The 12,579-nt window shown below is 43.7% G+C and overlaps 1 protein-coding gene across 1 annotated transcript; it reads left to right on the top strand.

Annotated features, from left to right (window-relative positions):
- Nucleotides 1–6,366: 6,366 nt before the first annotated feature.
- LOC124027368 (kelch domain-containing protein 1-like) lies at nucleotides 6,367–11,902 on the top strand. The gene is made up of 9 exons (XM_046339817.1): nucleotides 6,367–6,407; nucleotides 6,495–6,578; nucleotides 8,013–8,093; nucleotides 8,285–8,343; nucleotides 8,454–8,563; nucleotides 8,696–8,768; nucleotides 9,863–9,962; nucleotides 10,060–10,112; nucleotides 11,387–11,902. Exons 1-9 carry the CDS (start codon nucleotides 6,369–6,371, stop codon nucleotides 11,505–11,507), a joined length of 720 nt encoding a protein of 239 aa, XP_046195773.1. The 5' UTR covers nucleotides 6,367–6,368; the 3' UTR covers nucleotides 11,508–11,902.
- The last annotated feature ends 677 nt before the right edge of the window (nucleotides 11,903–12,579 follow it).

Raw genomic sequence — 12,579 nt, 5'->3', positions numbered from 1 at the left:
TCCATTCTGTAGGGTCACCTACTTTGTGAATCTTCCATTCTGTAGGGTCACCTACTTTGTGAATCTTCCATTCTGTAGGGTCACCTACTTTGTGAATTCCATTCTGTAGGGTCACCTACTTTGTGAATCTTCCATTCTGTAGGGTCACCTACTTTGTGAATCTTCCATTCTGTAGGGTCACCTACTTTGTGAATCTTCCATTCTGTAGGGTCACCTACTTTGTGAATCTTCCATTCTGTAGGGTCACCTACTTTGTGAATCTTCCATTCTGTAGGGTCACCTACTTTGTGAATCTTCCATTCTGTAGGGTCACCTACTTTGTGAATCTTCCATTCTGTAGGGTCACCTACTTTGTGAATCTTCCATTCTGTAGGGTCACCTACTTTGTGAATCTTCCATTCTGTAGGGTCACCTACTTTGTGAATCTTCCATTCTGTAGGGTCACCTACTTTGTGAATCTTCCATTCTGTAGGGTCACCTACTTTGTGAATCTTCCATTCTGTAGGGTCACCTACTTTGTGAATCTTCCATTCTGTAGGGTCACCTACTTTGTGAATCTTCCATTCTGTAGGGTCACCTACTTTGTGAATCTTCCATTCTGTAGGGTCACCTACTTTGTGAATCTTCCATTCTGTAGGGTCACCTACTTTGTGAATCTTCCATTCTGTAGGGTCACCTACTTTGTGAATCTTCCATTCTGTAGGGTCACCTACTTTGTGAATCTTCCATTCTGTAGGGTCACCTACTTTGTGAATCTTCCATTCTGTAGGGTCACCTACTTTGTGAATCTTCCATTCTGTAGGGTCACCTACTTTGTGAATCTTCCATTCTGTAGGGTCACCTACTTTGTGAATCTTCCATTCTGTAGGGTCACCTACTTTGTGAATCTTCCATTCTGTAGGGTCACCTACTTTGTGAATCTTCCATTCTGTAGGGTCACCTACTTTGTGAATCTTCCATTCTGTAGGGTCACCTACTTTGTGAATCTTCCATTCTGTAGGGTCACCTACTTTTCTGTAGTGAATCTTCCATTCTGTAGGGTCACCTACTTTGTGAATCTTCCATTCTGTAGGGTCACCTACTTTGTGAATCTTCCATTCTGTAGGGTCACCTACTTTGTGAATCTTCCATTCTGTAGGGTCACCTACTTTGTGAATCTTCCATTCTGTAGGGTCACCTACTTTGTGAATCTTCCATTCTGTAGGGTCACCTACTTCCATTCTGTAGGGTCACCTACTTTGTGAATCTTCCATTCTGTAGGGTCACCTACTTTGTGAATCTTCCATTCTGTAGGGTCACCTACTTTGTGAATCTTCCATTCTGTAGGGTCACCTACTTTGTGAATCTTCCATTCTGTAGGGTCACCTACTTTGTGAATCTTCCATTCTGTAGGGTCACCTCTTTGTGACCTATCTTCCATTCTTCATTCTGTAGGGTCACCTACTTTGTGAATCTTCCATTCTGTAGGGTCACCTACTTTGTGAATCTTCCATTCTGTAGGGTCACCTACTTTGTGAATCTTCCATTCTGTAGGGTCACCTACTTTGTGAATCTTCCATTCTGTAGGGTCACCTACTTTGTGAATCTTCCATTCTGTAGGGTCACCTACTTTGTGAATCTTCCATTCTGTAGGGTCACCTACTTTGTGAATCTTCCATTCTGTAGGGTCACCTACTTTGTGAATCTTCCATTCTGTAGGGTCACCTACTTTGTGAATCTTCCATTCTGTAGGGTCACCTACTTTGTGAATCTTCCATTCTGTAGGGTCACCTACTTTGTGAATCTTCCATTCTGTAGGGTCACCTACTTTGTGAATCTTCCATTCTGTAGGGTCACCTACTTTGTGAATCTTCCATTCTGTAGGGTCACCTACTTTGTGAATCTTCCATTCTGTAGGGTCACCTACTTTGTGAATCTTCCATTCTGTAGGGTCACCTACTTTGTGAATCTTCCATTCTGTAGGGTCACCTACTTTGTGAATCTTCCATTCTGTAGGGTCACCTACTTTGTCATTCTGTAGGGTCACCTACTTTGTGAATCTTCCATTCTGTAGGGTCACCTTTTGTGAATCTTCCATTCTGTAGGGTCACCTACTTTGTGAATCTTCCATTCTGTAGGGTCACCTACTTTGTGAATCTTCCATTCTGTAGGGTCACCTACTTTGTGAATCTTCCATTCTGTAGGGTCACCTACTTTGTGAATCTTCCATTCTGTAGGGTCACCTACTTTGTGAATCTTCCATTCTGTAGGGTCACCTACTTTGTGAATCTTCCATTCTGTAGGGTCACCTACTTTGTGAATCTTCCATTCTGTAGGGTCACCTACTTTGTGAATCTTCCATTCTGTAGGGTCACCTACTTTGTGAATCTTCCATTCTGTAGGGTCACCTACTTTGTGAATCTTCCATTCTGTAGGGTCACCTACTTTGTGAATCTTCCATTCTGTAGGGTCACCTACTTTGTGAATCTTCCATTCTGTAGGGTCACCTACTTTGTGAATCTTCCATTCTGTAGGGTCACCTACTTTGTGAATCTTCCATTCTGTAGGGTCACCTACTTTGTGAATCTTCCATTCTGTAGGGTCACCTACTTTGTGAATCTTCCATTCTGTAGGGTCACCTACTTTGTGAATCTTCCATTCTGTAGGGTCACCTACTTTGTGAATCTTCCATTCTGTAGGGTCACCTACTTTGTGAATCTTCCATTCTGTAGGGTCACCTACTTTGTGAATCTTCCATTCTGTAGGGTCACCTACTTTGTGAATCTTCCATTCTGTAGGGTCACCTACTTTGTGAATCTTCCATTCTGTAGGGTCACCTACTTTGTGAATCTTCCATTCTGTAGGGTCACCTACTTTGTGAATCTTCCATTCTGTAGGGTCACCTACTTTGTGAATCTTCCATTCTGTGAACCTCTTCTTCCATTCTGTAGGGTCACCTACTTTGTGAATCTTCCATTCTGTAGGGTCACCTACTTTGTGAATCTTCCATTCTGAATCTTCCATTCTGTAGGGTCACCTACTTTGTGAATCTTCCATTCTGTAGGGTCACCTACTTTGTGAATCTTCCATTCTGTAGGGTCACCTACTTTGTGAATCTTCCATTCTGTAGGGTCACCTACTTTGTGAATCTTCCATTCTGTAGGGTCACCTACTTTGTGAATCTTCCATTCTGTAGGGTCACCTACTTTGTGAATCTTCCATTCTGTAGGGTCACCTACTTTGTGAATCTTCCATTCTGTAGGGTCACCTACTTTGTGAATCTTCCATTCTGTAGGGTCACCTACTTTGTGAATCTTCCATTCTGTAGGGTCACCTACTTTGTGAATCTTCCATTCTGTAGGGTCACCTACTTTGTGAATCTTCCATTCTGTAGGGTCACCTACTTTGTGAATCTTCCATTCTGTAGGGTCACCTACTTTGTGAATCTTCCATTCTGTAGGGTCACCTACTTTGTGAATCTTCCATTCTGTAGGGTCACCTACTTTGTGAATCTTCCATTCTGTAGGGTCACCTACTTTGTGAATCTTCCATTCTGTAGGGTCACCTACTTTGTGAATCTTCCATTCTGTAGGGTCACCTACTTTGTGAATCTTCCATTCTGTAGGGTCACCTACTTTGTGAATCTTCCATTCTGTAGGGTCACCATTCTACTTTGTGAATCTTCCATTCTGTAGGGTCACCTACTTTGTGAATCTTCCATTCTGTAGGGTCACCTACTTTGTGAATCTTCCATTCTGTAGGGTCACCTACTTTGTGAATCTTCCATTCTGTAGGGTCACCTACTTTGTGAATCTTCCATTCTGTAGGGTCACCTACTTTGTGAATCTTCCATTCTGTAGGGTCACCTACTTTGTGAATCTTCCATTCTGTAGGGTCACCTACTTTGTGAATCTTCCATTCTGTAGGGTCACCTACTTTGTGAATCTTCCATTCTGTAGGGTCACCTACTTTGTGAATCTTCCATTCTCACCTACTTTGTGAATCTTCCATTCTGTAGGGTCACCTACTTTGTGAATCTTCCATTCTGTAGGGTCACCTACTTTGAGAATCTTCCATTCTGTAGGGTCACCTACTTTGTGAATCTTCCATTCTGTAGGGTCACCTACTTTGTGAATCTTCCATTCTGTAGGGTCACCTACTTTGTGAATCTTCCATTCTGTAGGGTCACATTTGTGAATCTTCCATTCTGTAGGGTCACCTACTTTGTGAATCTTCCATTCTGTAGGGTCACCTACTTTGTGAATCTTCCATTCTGTAGGGTCACCTACTTTGTGAATCTTCCATTCTGTAGGGTCACCTACTTTGTGAATCTTCCATTCTGTAGGGTCACCTACTTTGTGAATCTTCCATTCTGTAGGGTCACCTACTTTGTGAATCTTCCATTCTGTAGGGTCACCTACTTTGTGAATCTTCCATTCTGTAGGGTCACCTACTTTGTGAATCTTCCATTCTGTAGGGTCACCTACTTTGTGAATCTTCCATTCTGTAGGGTCACCTACTTTGTGAATCTTCCATTCTGTAGGGTCACCTACTTTGTGAATCTTCCATTCTGTAGGGTCACCTACTTTGTGAATCTTCCATTCTGTAGGGTCACCTACTTTGTGAATCTTCCATTCTGGGTCACCTACTTTGTGAATCTTCCATTCTGTAGGGTCACCTACTTTGTGAATCTTCCATTCTGTAGGGTCACCTACTTTGTGAATCTTCCATTCTGTAGGGTCACCTACTTTGTGAATCTTCCATTCTGTAGGGTCACCTACTTTGTGAATCTTCCATTCTGTAGGTGAATCTTCCATTCTGTAGGGTCACCTACTTTGTGAATCTTCCATTCTGTAGGGTCACCTACTTTGTGAATCTTCCATTCTGTAGGGTCACCTACTTTGTGAATCTTCCATTCTGTAGGGTCACCTACTTTGTGAATCTTCCATTCTGTAGGGTCACCTACTTTGTGAATCTTCCATTCTGTAGGGTCACCTACTTTGTGAATCTTCCATTCTGTAGGGTCACCTACTTTGTTCCATTCTGAATCTTCCATTCTGTACCTACTTTGGGTCACCTACTTTGTGAATCTTCCATTCTGTAGGGTCACCTACTTTGTGAATCTTCCATTCTGTAGGGTCACCTACTTTGTGAATCTTCCATTCTGTAGGGTCACCTACTTTGTGAATCTTCCATTCTGTAGGGTCACCTACTTTGTGAATCTTCCATTCTGTAGGGTCACCTACTTTGTGAATCTTCCATTCTGTAGGGTCACCTACTTTGTGAATCTTCCATTCTGTAGGGTCACCTACTTTGTGAATCTTCCATTCTGTAGGGTCACCTACTTTGTGAATCTTCCATTCTGTAGGGTCACCTACTTTGTGAATCTTCCATTCTGTAGGGTCACCTATCTTCCATTCTGTAGGGTCACCTACTTTGTGAATCTTCCATTCTGTAGGGTCACCTACTTTGTGAATCTTCCATTCTGTAGGGTCACCTACTTTGTGAATCTTCCATTCTGTAGGGTCACCTACTTTGTGAATCTTCCATTCTGTAGGGTCACCTACTTTGTGAATCTTCCATTCTGTAGGGTCACCTACTTTGTGAATCTTCCATTCTGTAGGGTCACCTACTTTGTGAATCTTCCATTCTGTAGGGTCACCTACTTTGTGAATCTTCCATTCTGTAGGGTCACCTACTTTGTGAATCTTCCATTCTGTAGGGTCACCTACTTTGTGAATCTTCCATTCTGTAGGGTCACCTACTTTGTGAATCTTCCATTCTGTAGGGTCACCTCTACTTTGTGAATCTTCCATTCTGTAGGGTCACCTACTTTGTGAATCTTCCATTCTGTAGGGTCACCTACTTTGTGAATCTTCCATTCTGTAGGGTCACCTACTTTGTGAATCTTCCATTCTGTAGGGTCACCTACTTTGTGAATCTTCCATTCTGTAGGGTCACCTCTTTGTGAATCTTCCATTCTGTAGGGTCACCTACTTTGTGAATCTTCCATTCTGTAGGGTCACCTTCCATTCTTTCACCTACTTTGTGAATCTTCCATTCTGTAGGGTCACCTACTTTGTGAATCTTCCATTCTGTATCTTCCATTCTGTCACCTACTTTGGGTCACCTACTTTGTGAATCTTCCATTTGTGAATCTTCCATTCTGTAGGGTCACCTACTTTGTGAATCTTCCATTCTGTAGGGTCACCTACTTTGTGAATCTTCCATTCTGTAGGGTCACCTACTTTGTGAATCTTCCATTCTGTGAATCTTCCATTCTGGGTCACCTACTTTGTGAATCTTCCATTCTGTAGGGTCACCTACTTTGGTGGGTCATATGGTCTTCCATTCTGTAACCTACTTTGATATGGTCACTTGATGACATCATGGATGACCAAAGCTTCATCGTGGACACGGCATCATTGGTACATTTTTGCTTTTTGTTTATGACGGCGGCCAAACGTATGAATTACAACAACCATTTTCAACGTGTTCTATTGTGTGTTTTGTAGGAGCAGAACGTTGGTTGGGGATGGAACAATGAAGTGCACGTTTTTGATACAACACTAGCCAGCTGGAGGGAACCACAGAGCTCTGTAAGACAGACACACACTGTATGATTACATCGCACTCATAACTTCACTGGGTGGAACTTAGTGAGCTTGAAATGTCGCTGATGGAGCTATCCAATCGGTACCTGTTGTATAACTCAATCCGTTCCTACATTGTCAAGCTGGTGGTCGTGTGTGTTGGTGACGTAGAGGACCCTGGTTCAAGTCCAGTCAGAGGAGAGGTAGAGGACCCTGGTTCAAGTCCAGTCAGAGGAGAGATAGAGGACCCTGGTTCAAGCCCAGTCAGAGGAGAGGTAGAGGACCCTGGTTCAAGCCCAGTCAGAGGAGAGGTAGAGGACTTTGGAGAACTAGAGGAACCTGGTTCAAGCCCATTCAGAGGAGAGGTAGAGGACTTTGGAGAACTAGAGGAACCTGGTTCAAGCCCAGTCAGAGGAGACATAGAGGACCCTGGTTCAAGCCCAGTCAGAGGAGAAGTAGAGGACCCTGGTTGAAGCCCAGTCAGAGGAGAGGTAGAGGAACCTGGTTCAAGCCCAGTCAGAGGAGAGGTAGAGGACTTTGGAGAACTAGAGGAACCTGGTTCAAGCCCATTCAGAGGAGAGGTAGAGGACTTTGGAGAACTAGAGGAACCTGGTTCAAGCCCAGTCAGAGGAGACATAGAGGACCCTGGTTCAAGCCCAGTTAGAGGAGAAGTAGAGGACCCTGGTTCAAGCCCAGTCAGAGGAGAGGTAGAGGACCCTGGTTCAAGCCCAGTCAGAGGAGAGGTAGAGGACCCTGGTTTAAGCCCAGTCAGAGGAGAGGTAGAGGACTCTGGTTCAAGCCCATTCAGAGGAGAGGTAGAGAACTTTGGAGAACTAGAGGAACCTGGTTCAAGCCCAGTCAGAGGAGAACTAGAGGAACCTTGTTCAAGCCCAGTCAGAGGAGGAGTAGTGGACCCTGGTTGAAGCCCAGTCAGAGGAGAGGTAGAGGAACCTGGTTCAAGCCCAGTCAGAGGAGAGGTAGAGGAACCTGGTTCAAGCCCAGTCAGAGGAGAAGTAGTGGACCCTGGTTCAAGCCCAGTCAGAGGAGAAGTAGAGGACCCTGGTTCAAGCCCAGTCAATGGAGAGGTAGAAGACTCTGGTTCAAGCCCAGTCAGAGGAGAGGTAGAGGACCCTGGTTCAAGCCCAGTCAGAGGAGAGGTAGAGGACCCTGGTTCAAGCCCAGTCAGAGGAGAGGTAGAGTACCCTGGTTCAAGCCCAGTCAGAGGAGAGGTAGAGGACCCTGGTTCAAGCCCAGTCAGAGGAGAGGTAGAAGACTCTGGTCCAAGCCCAGTCACAGACACGTTTAGGGAGGCAGCACTATATGCTAAGCTAGCACAATGATACTGGTTATACATGAACTAATTTGTTATTTGCACACAAACAGCCAAGCAACAATTTGTCCTTCTGTACCTGTACTGTAAGTAGCTCTTTCTGACGACAGGGTCGTGCTCCTGCCCCCAGAGCTGCCCATGCAGGTGCAACACTTGGTCATAAAGGGTATGTCTATGGGGGCAGATTACTGGTGAGTACTCTGTTGAGTTGAACTCCTCCTCACGTTTTGTATTGCATTGATGCAGAGACACGGAAAACTGTAAAACATTGCTAAGATTAATGGGATCACATTGCTTACTGTACAGTCAAGTTTAATACTAGTTTTGTTGACCTGTTTTGGGATGTTCAGTGGTTTGCCCTTCCTTCTACCCTTCTCTTTAGGAAACCACACCAAGTGACATTCATTGTCTAGATCTAGAATCATGGACATGGTCTGAAATGTAGGTATTTATATCTCACTCTTTCAAATGATCATCTTTAAAACGTTCCAGTGTTTATCATAATAACAGCTTTGGTGTGTTTAACTGTTCCCTCCAAATGTCTTCTCCAGAGTACCAACATCCACTGTGCCAGGGGGAAGGTCGTGGCACAGCCTCACTGCAGTATCTGATAACACTTTGTTTCTATTTGGTGGACTGAATGTGGACTGCAAACCAATGAGTAAGTCATTTACCCATTTACACCCAGTAGGATGAAATCCTTAACTCAGCTGTTACTCAACAATTTGACCCACATAGAAAACCTTCTGTTCCATGGAGTTCTTTCTTTCTTGTATCTGTTGTGTTTCTGTAGGTGATAGATGGGTTTTAGATGTTGACACAAAGACATGGAGGGAGTTTGACCATCCAAACAACAACAAACCAAGGTAGTACAGTAGCTGACAGTTTAGCATCATGATAAATCTAGTTCCTAATCTGATTAAACTGGTATGACTGGTATGACTGGTATGACTGGTATAACTGGTATGACTGGTATGACTGGTATGACTGGTATGCCTGGTATGACTGGTATGCCTGGTATGACTGGTATGCCTGGTATGACTGGTATGACTGGTATGCCTGGTATGACTGGTATGACTGGTATGACTGGTATGACTGGTATGACTGGTATGACTGGTATAACTGGTATGACTGGTATAACTGGTATGACTGGTATGACTGGTATAACTGGTATAACTGGTATAACTGGTGTGACTGGTATGACTGGTATGACTGGTATGACTGGTATAACTGGTATGACTGGTATGACTGGTATAACTGGTATAACTGGTATGACTGGTATGACTGGTATGACTGGTATAACTGGTATGACTGGTATGACTGGTATAACTGGTATGACTGGTATGCCTGGTATGACTGGTATGACTGGTATGACTGGTATAACTGGTATGCCTGGTATAACTGGTATGACTGGTATAACTGGTATGACTGGTATGACTGGTATAACTGGTATGACTGGTATGACTGGTATAACTGGTATAACTGGTATGACTGGTATGACTGGTATGACTGGTATAACTGGTATGACTGGTATGACTGGTATAACTGGTATGACTGGTATAACTGGTATGACTGGTATGACTGGTATGACTGGTATAACTGGTATGACTGGTATAACTGGTATAACTGGTATAACTGGTATGACTGGTATGACTGGTATGACTGGTATAACTGGTATGCCTGGTATGACTGGTATGACTGGTATGACTGGTATAACTGGTATGACTGGTACGACTGGTATGACTGGTATAACTGGTATGACTGGTATGACTGGTATGACTGGTATGACTCCCTGATACAACTAAAGGTTTAATCAGAACATTTCCACCTCATCAGAAGTCTGTAAGTGCAGATCAAGGAGTGAAGAGAAATTAGCCTAAAATGTACAATGATTAAACGGAGGGCACATTCTCTGTACTTTGATTAAATCCCCCATTTCATTGACTTTCCTCCCCTGCAGGTTGTGGCACACAGCAAGCCAAGCAAAGGACTCTGACGTCGTTGTGTTTGGGGGTAGTTGTGACTACGTCCTCCTAGTAGGAACGTATGAGAATTTGACGGTATGACGATAGCCTTCAGCCAAATCATCCCAGTAGCCCTGGTTAAATGTAGAATCACTGACACTACAACTAACTGCTTGTTTTCACATGTTTTCAGGGCCACAGCAACGATGCACTTGTTTTCCAGACCCAGCCTTATCCTCTCTTTCGGTAAACTTTCTCATAATAATCACACATTTTATTTACCTCACATGTAATGTCCATTTCATCGTCCCTTAAAGTAAAAATCAGTTGTCGAAACAATAACAAACTGTTTTCCCCTGTTTTGGTACCACTATAGTTTTGGTATGGGGCTGGAGAGGGAGAAACCACTCACATGTATAGACAGAGCTATGGATGGAAGGACTGACCACTATAGTTTTGGTATGGGGCTGGAGAGGGAGAAACCACTCACATGTATAGACAGAGCTATGGATGGAAGGACTGACCATTATAGTTTTGGTATGGGGCCGTAGAGGGAGAAACCACTCACATGTATAGACAGAGCTATGGATGGAAGGACTGACCATTATAGTTTTGGTATGGGGCCGGAGAGGGAGAAACCACTCACATGTATAGACAGAGCTATGGATGGAAGGACTGACCATTATAGTTTTGGTATGGGGCCGGAGAGGGAGAAACCACTCACATGTATAGACAGAGCTATGGATGGAAGGACTGACCATTATAGTTTTGGTATGGGGCTGGAGAGGGAGAAACCACTCACATGTATAGACAGAGCTATGGATGGAAGGACTGACCATTATAGTTTTGGTATGGGGCCGGAGAGGGAGAAACCACTCACATGTATAGACAGAGCTATGGATGGAAGGACTGACCATTATAGTTTTGGTATGGGGCCGGAGAGGGAGAAACCACTCACATGTATAGACAGAGCTATGGATGGAAGGACTGACCATTATAGTTTTGGTATGGGGCCGGAGAGGGAGAAACCACTCACATGTATAGACAGAGCTATGGATGGAAGGACTGACCATTATAGTTTTGGTATGGGGCCGAGGAGAAACCACTCACATGTAGTTTTGGTATGGGGCCGAGAGGGAGAAACCACTCACATGTATAGACAGAGCTATGGATGGAAGGACTGACCATTATAGTTTTGGTATGGGGCCGGAGAGGGAGAAACCACTCACATGTATAGACAGAGCTATGGATGGACGGACTGACCATTATAGTTTTAACCATGTTCTGAGGCAAAATGGCGTTTGTTTAAATTCACTTTGTTTACAAACAAACAAACATTGGAGTTAAACCAGATTATTTACTGGGGTCTGATGGGGTCTGACAGTTGAACTCAGCTCATGAGGAAGTTGATAAGTTATAGTCTTCAAGAAGCAATGGGTACACATCATTATTTTATATGTCCAAAAAATGGATACAGCATCTGCCGATTTCCACTTTAAACATGTTGCTTTGTCTTACAGGATATGTGTGGACTGCATAGCAAAGAATGTGAATAACTTCAAGATGCTTCAAAACCAGCTTCCATCTCTGCCCCGGAAACTACTGGAAGCTGTACAGAGGAGAACATCCAGAATTATATAATACATATAGTGCATTCAGAAAGTATTCAGACACGTTTCCCCCATTTTGTTATGTTACAGCCTTAATCTAAAATGGATTAAATTGTTTTTTCCCCCTCATCAATCTACACACAATAACCCATAATGACAAAGCAAAAATAGGTTTTTAGACATTTTTGAAAATGTATAAAACATATTTTTTTGTGAAATATCACATTTCCGAAAGTATTCAGACCCTTTACTCAGTACTATGTTAAAGTAATTTTGGTAACGATTACAGTCTCGAGTCTTAATTGGGTATGACGCTACAAGCTTGGCACACCTGTATTTGGGGAGCTTCTCCCATTCCTCTCTGCAGATCCTCTCAAGCTCTGTCAGGTTGAATGGGGAACGCCTCTGCACAGCTATTTTCAGGTCTCTCCAGAGATGTTCGATCGGGTTCGATCTGGCTTGGCTACTCAAGGACATTCAGAGACTTGTCCAACAGCCACTCCTGCGTTGTCTTGGCTGTGTGCTTAGGGTCGTTGTCCTGATGGAAGGTGAACCTTCATCCCAGTCTGAGGTCCTGAGTGCTCTGGAGCATGCTTTCATCAAGGAAAGGGGCGATACCTAGTCAGTTGTACAACTGAATGCTTTCAAATTAAATGTGTCTTCCGCATTTAACCCTACCCCTCTGAATCAGAGAGGTGCGGGGAGCTACCTTAATCGACATCCACGTCATTGGCGCCCGGGAAACAGTGTGTTAACTGCCTTACTTAGAGACAGAAAGACAGTGTTACCCTCGGGTTCTCTTTGTACTTTACTCCTTTCATCTTTGCCTCGATCCTGAATAGTCTCCCAGGTTTTCTCCAGACGTGACCCTTGGCATTCAGGCCAAAGAGTTCAATCTTGGTTTCATCAGACCAGAGAATCTTGTTTCACATGGTCTTTAAGTGCCTTCTGGAAAACTCCAAGCGAGCTGTCATGTGTCTTTTACTCGGAGGAGTGGCTTCCGTCTGGCCACTCTACCATAAAGCCCCGATTGGTAGAGTGCTGCAGAGATGGTTGTCCTTCTGGAAGGTTCTCCCATCTCCACAGGGGAATTCTAGAGCTTT

Source organism: Oncorhynchus gorbuscha, unplaced genomic scaffold (genome assembly GCF_021184085.1).
Source record: "Oncorhynchus gorbuscha isolate QuinsamMale2020 ecotype Even-year unplaced genomic scaffold, OgorEven_v1.0 Un_scaffold_3146, whole genome shotgun sequence".
NCBI lineage: Eukaryota > Metazoa > Chordata > Actinopteri > Salmoniformes > Salmonidae > Oncorhynchus > Oncorhynchus gorbuscha.
Note: the sequence above shows the minus strand (reverse complement) of the source record. Positions and strands in the feature narration are given on the sequence as shown.

Bases quoted from the DNA above. Each gene is read 5' to 3' on its own strand.
- LOC124027368 (XM_046339817.1), top strand. From the start codon at position 6,369: ATGGATGACCAAAGCTTCATCGTGGACACGGCATCATTG. The intron at 6,579-8,012 runs GTAAGACAGACA...TTCTGACGACAG, and splicing joins GGAGGGAACCACAGAGCTCT to GGTCGTGCTCCTGCCCCCAG. The intron at 9,963-10,059 runs GTATGACGATAG...ACATGTTTTCAG, and splicing joins GAACGTATGAGAATTTGACG to GGCCACAGCAACGATGCACT.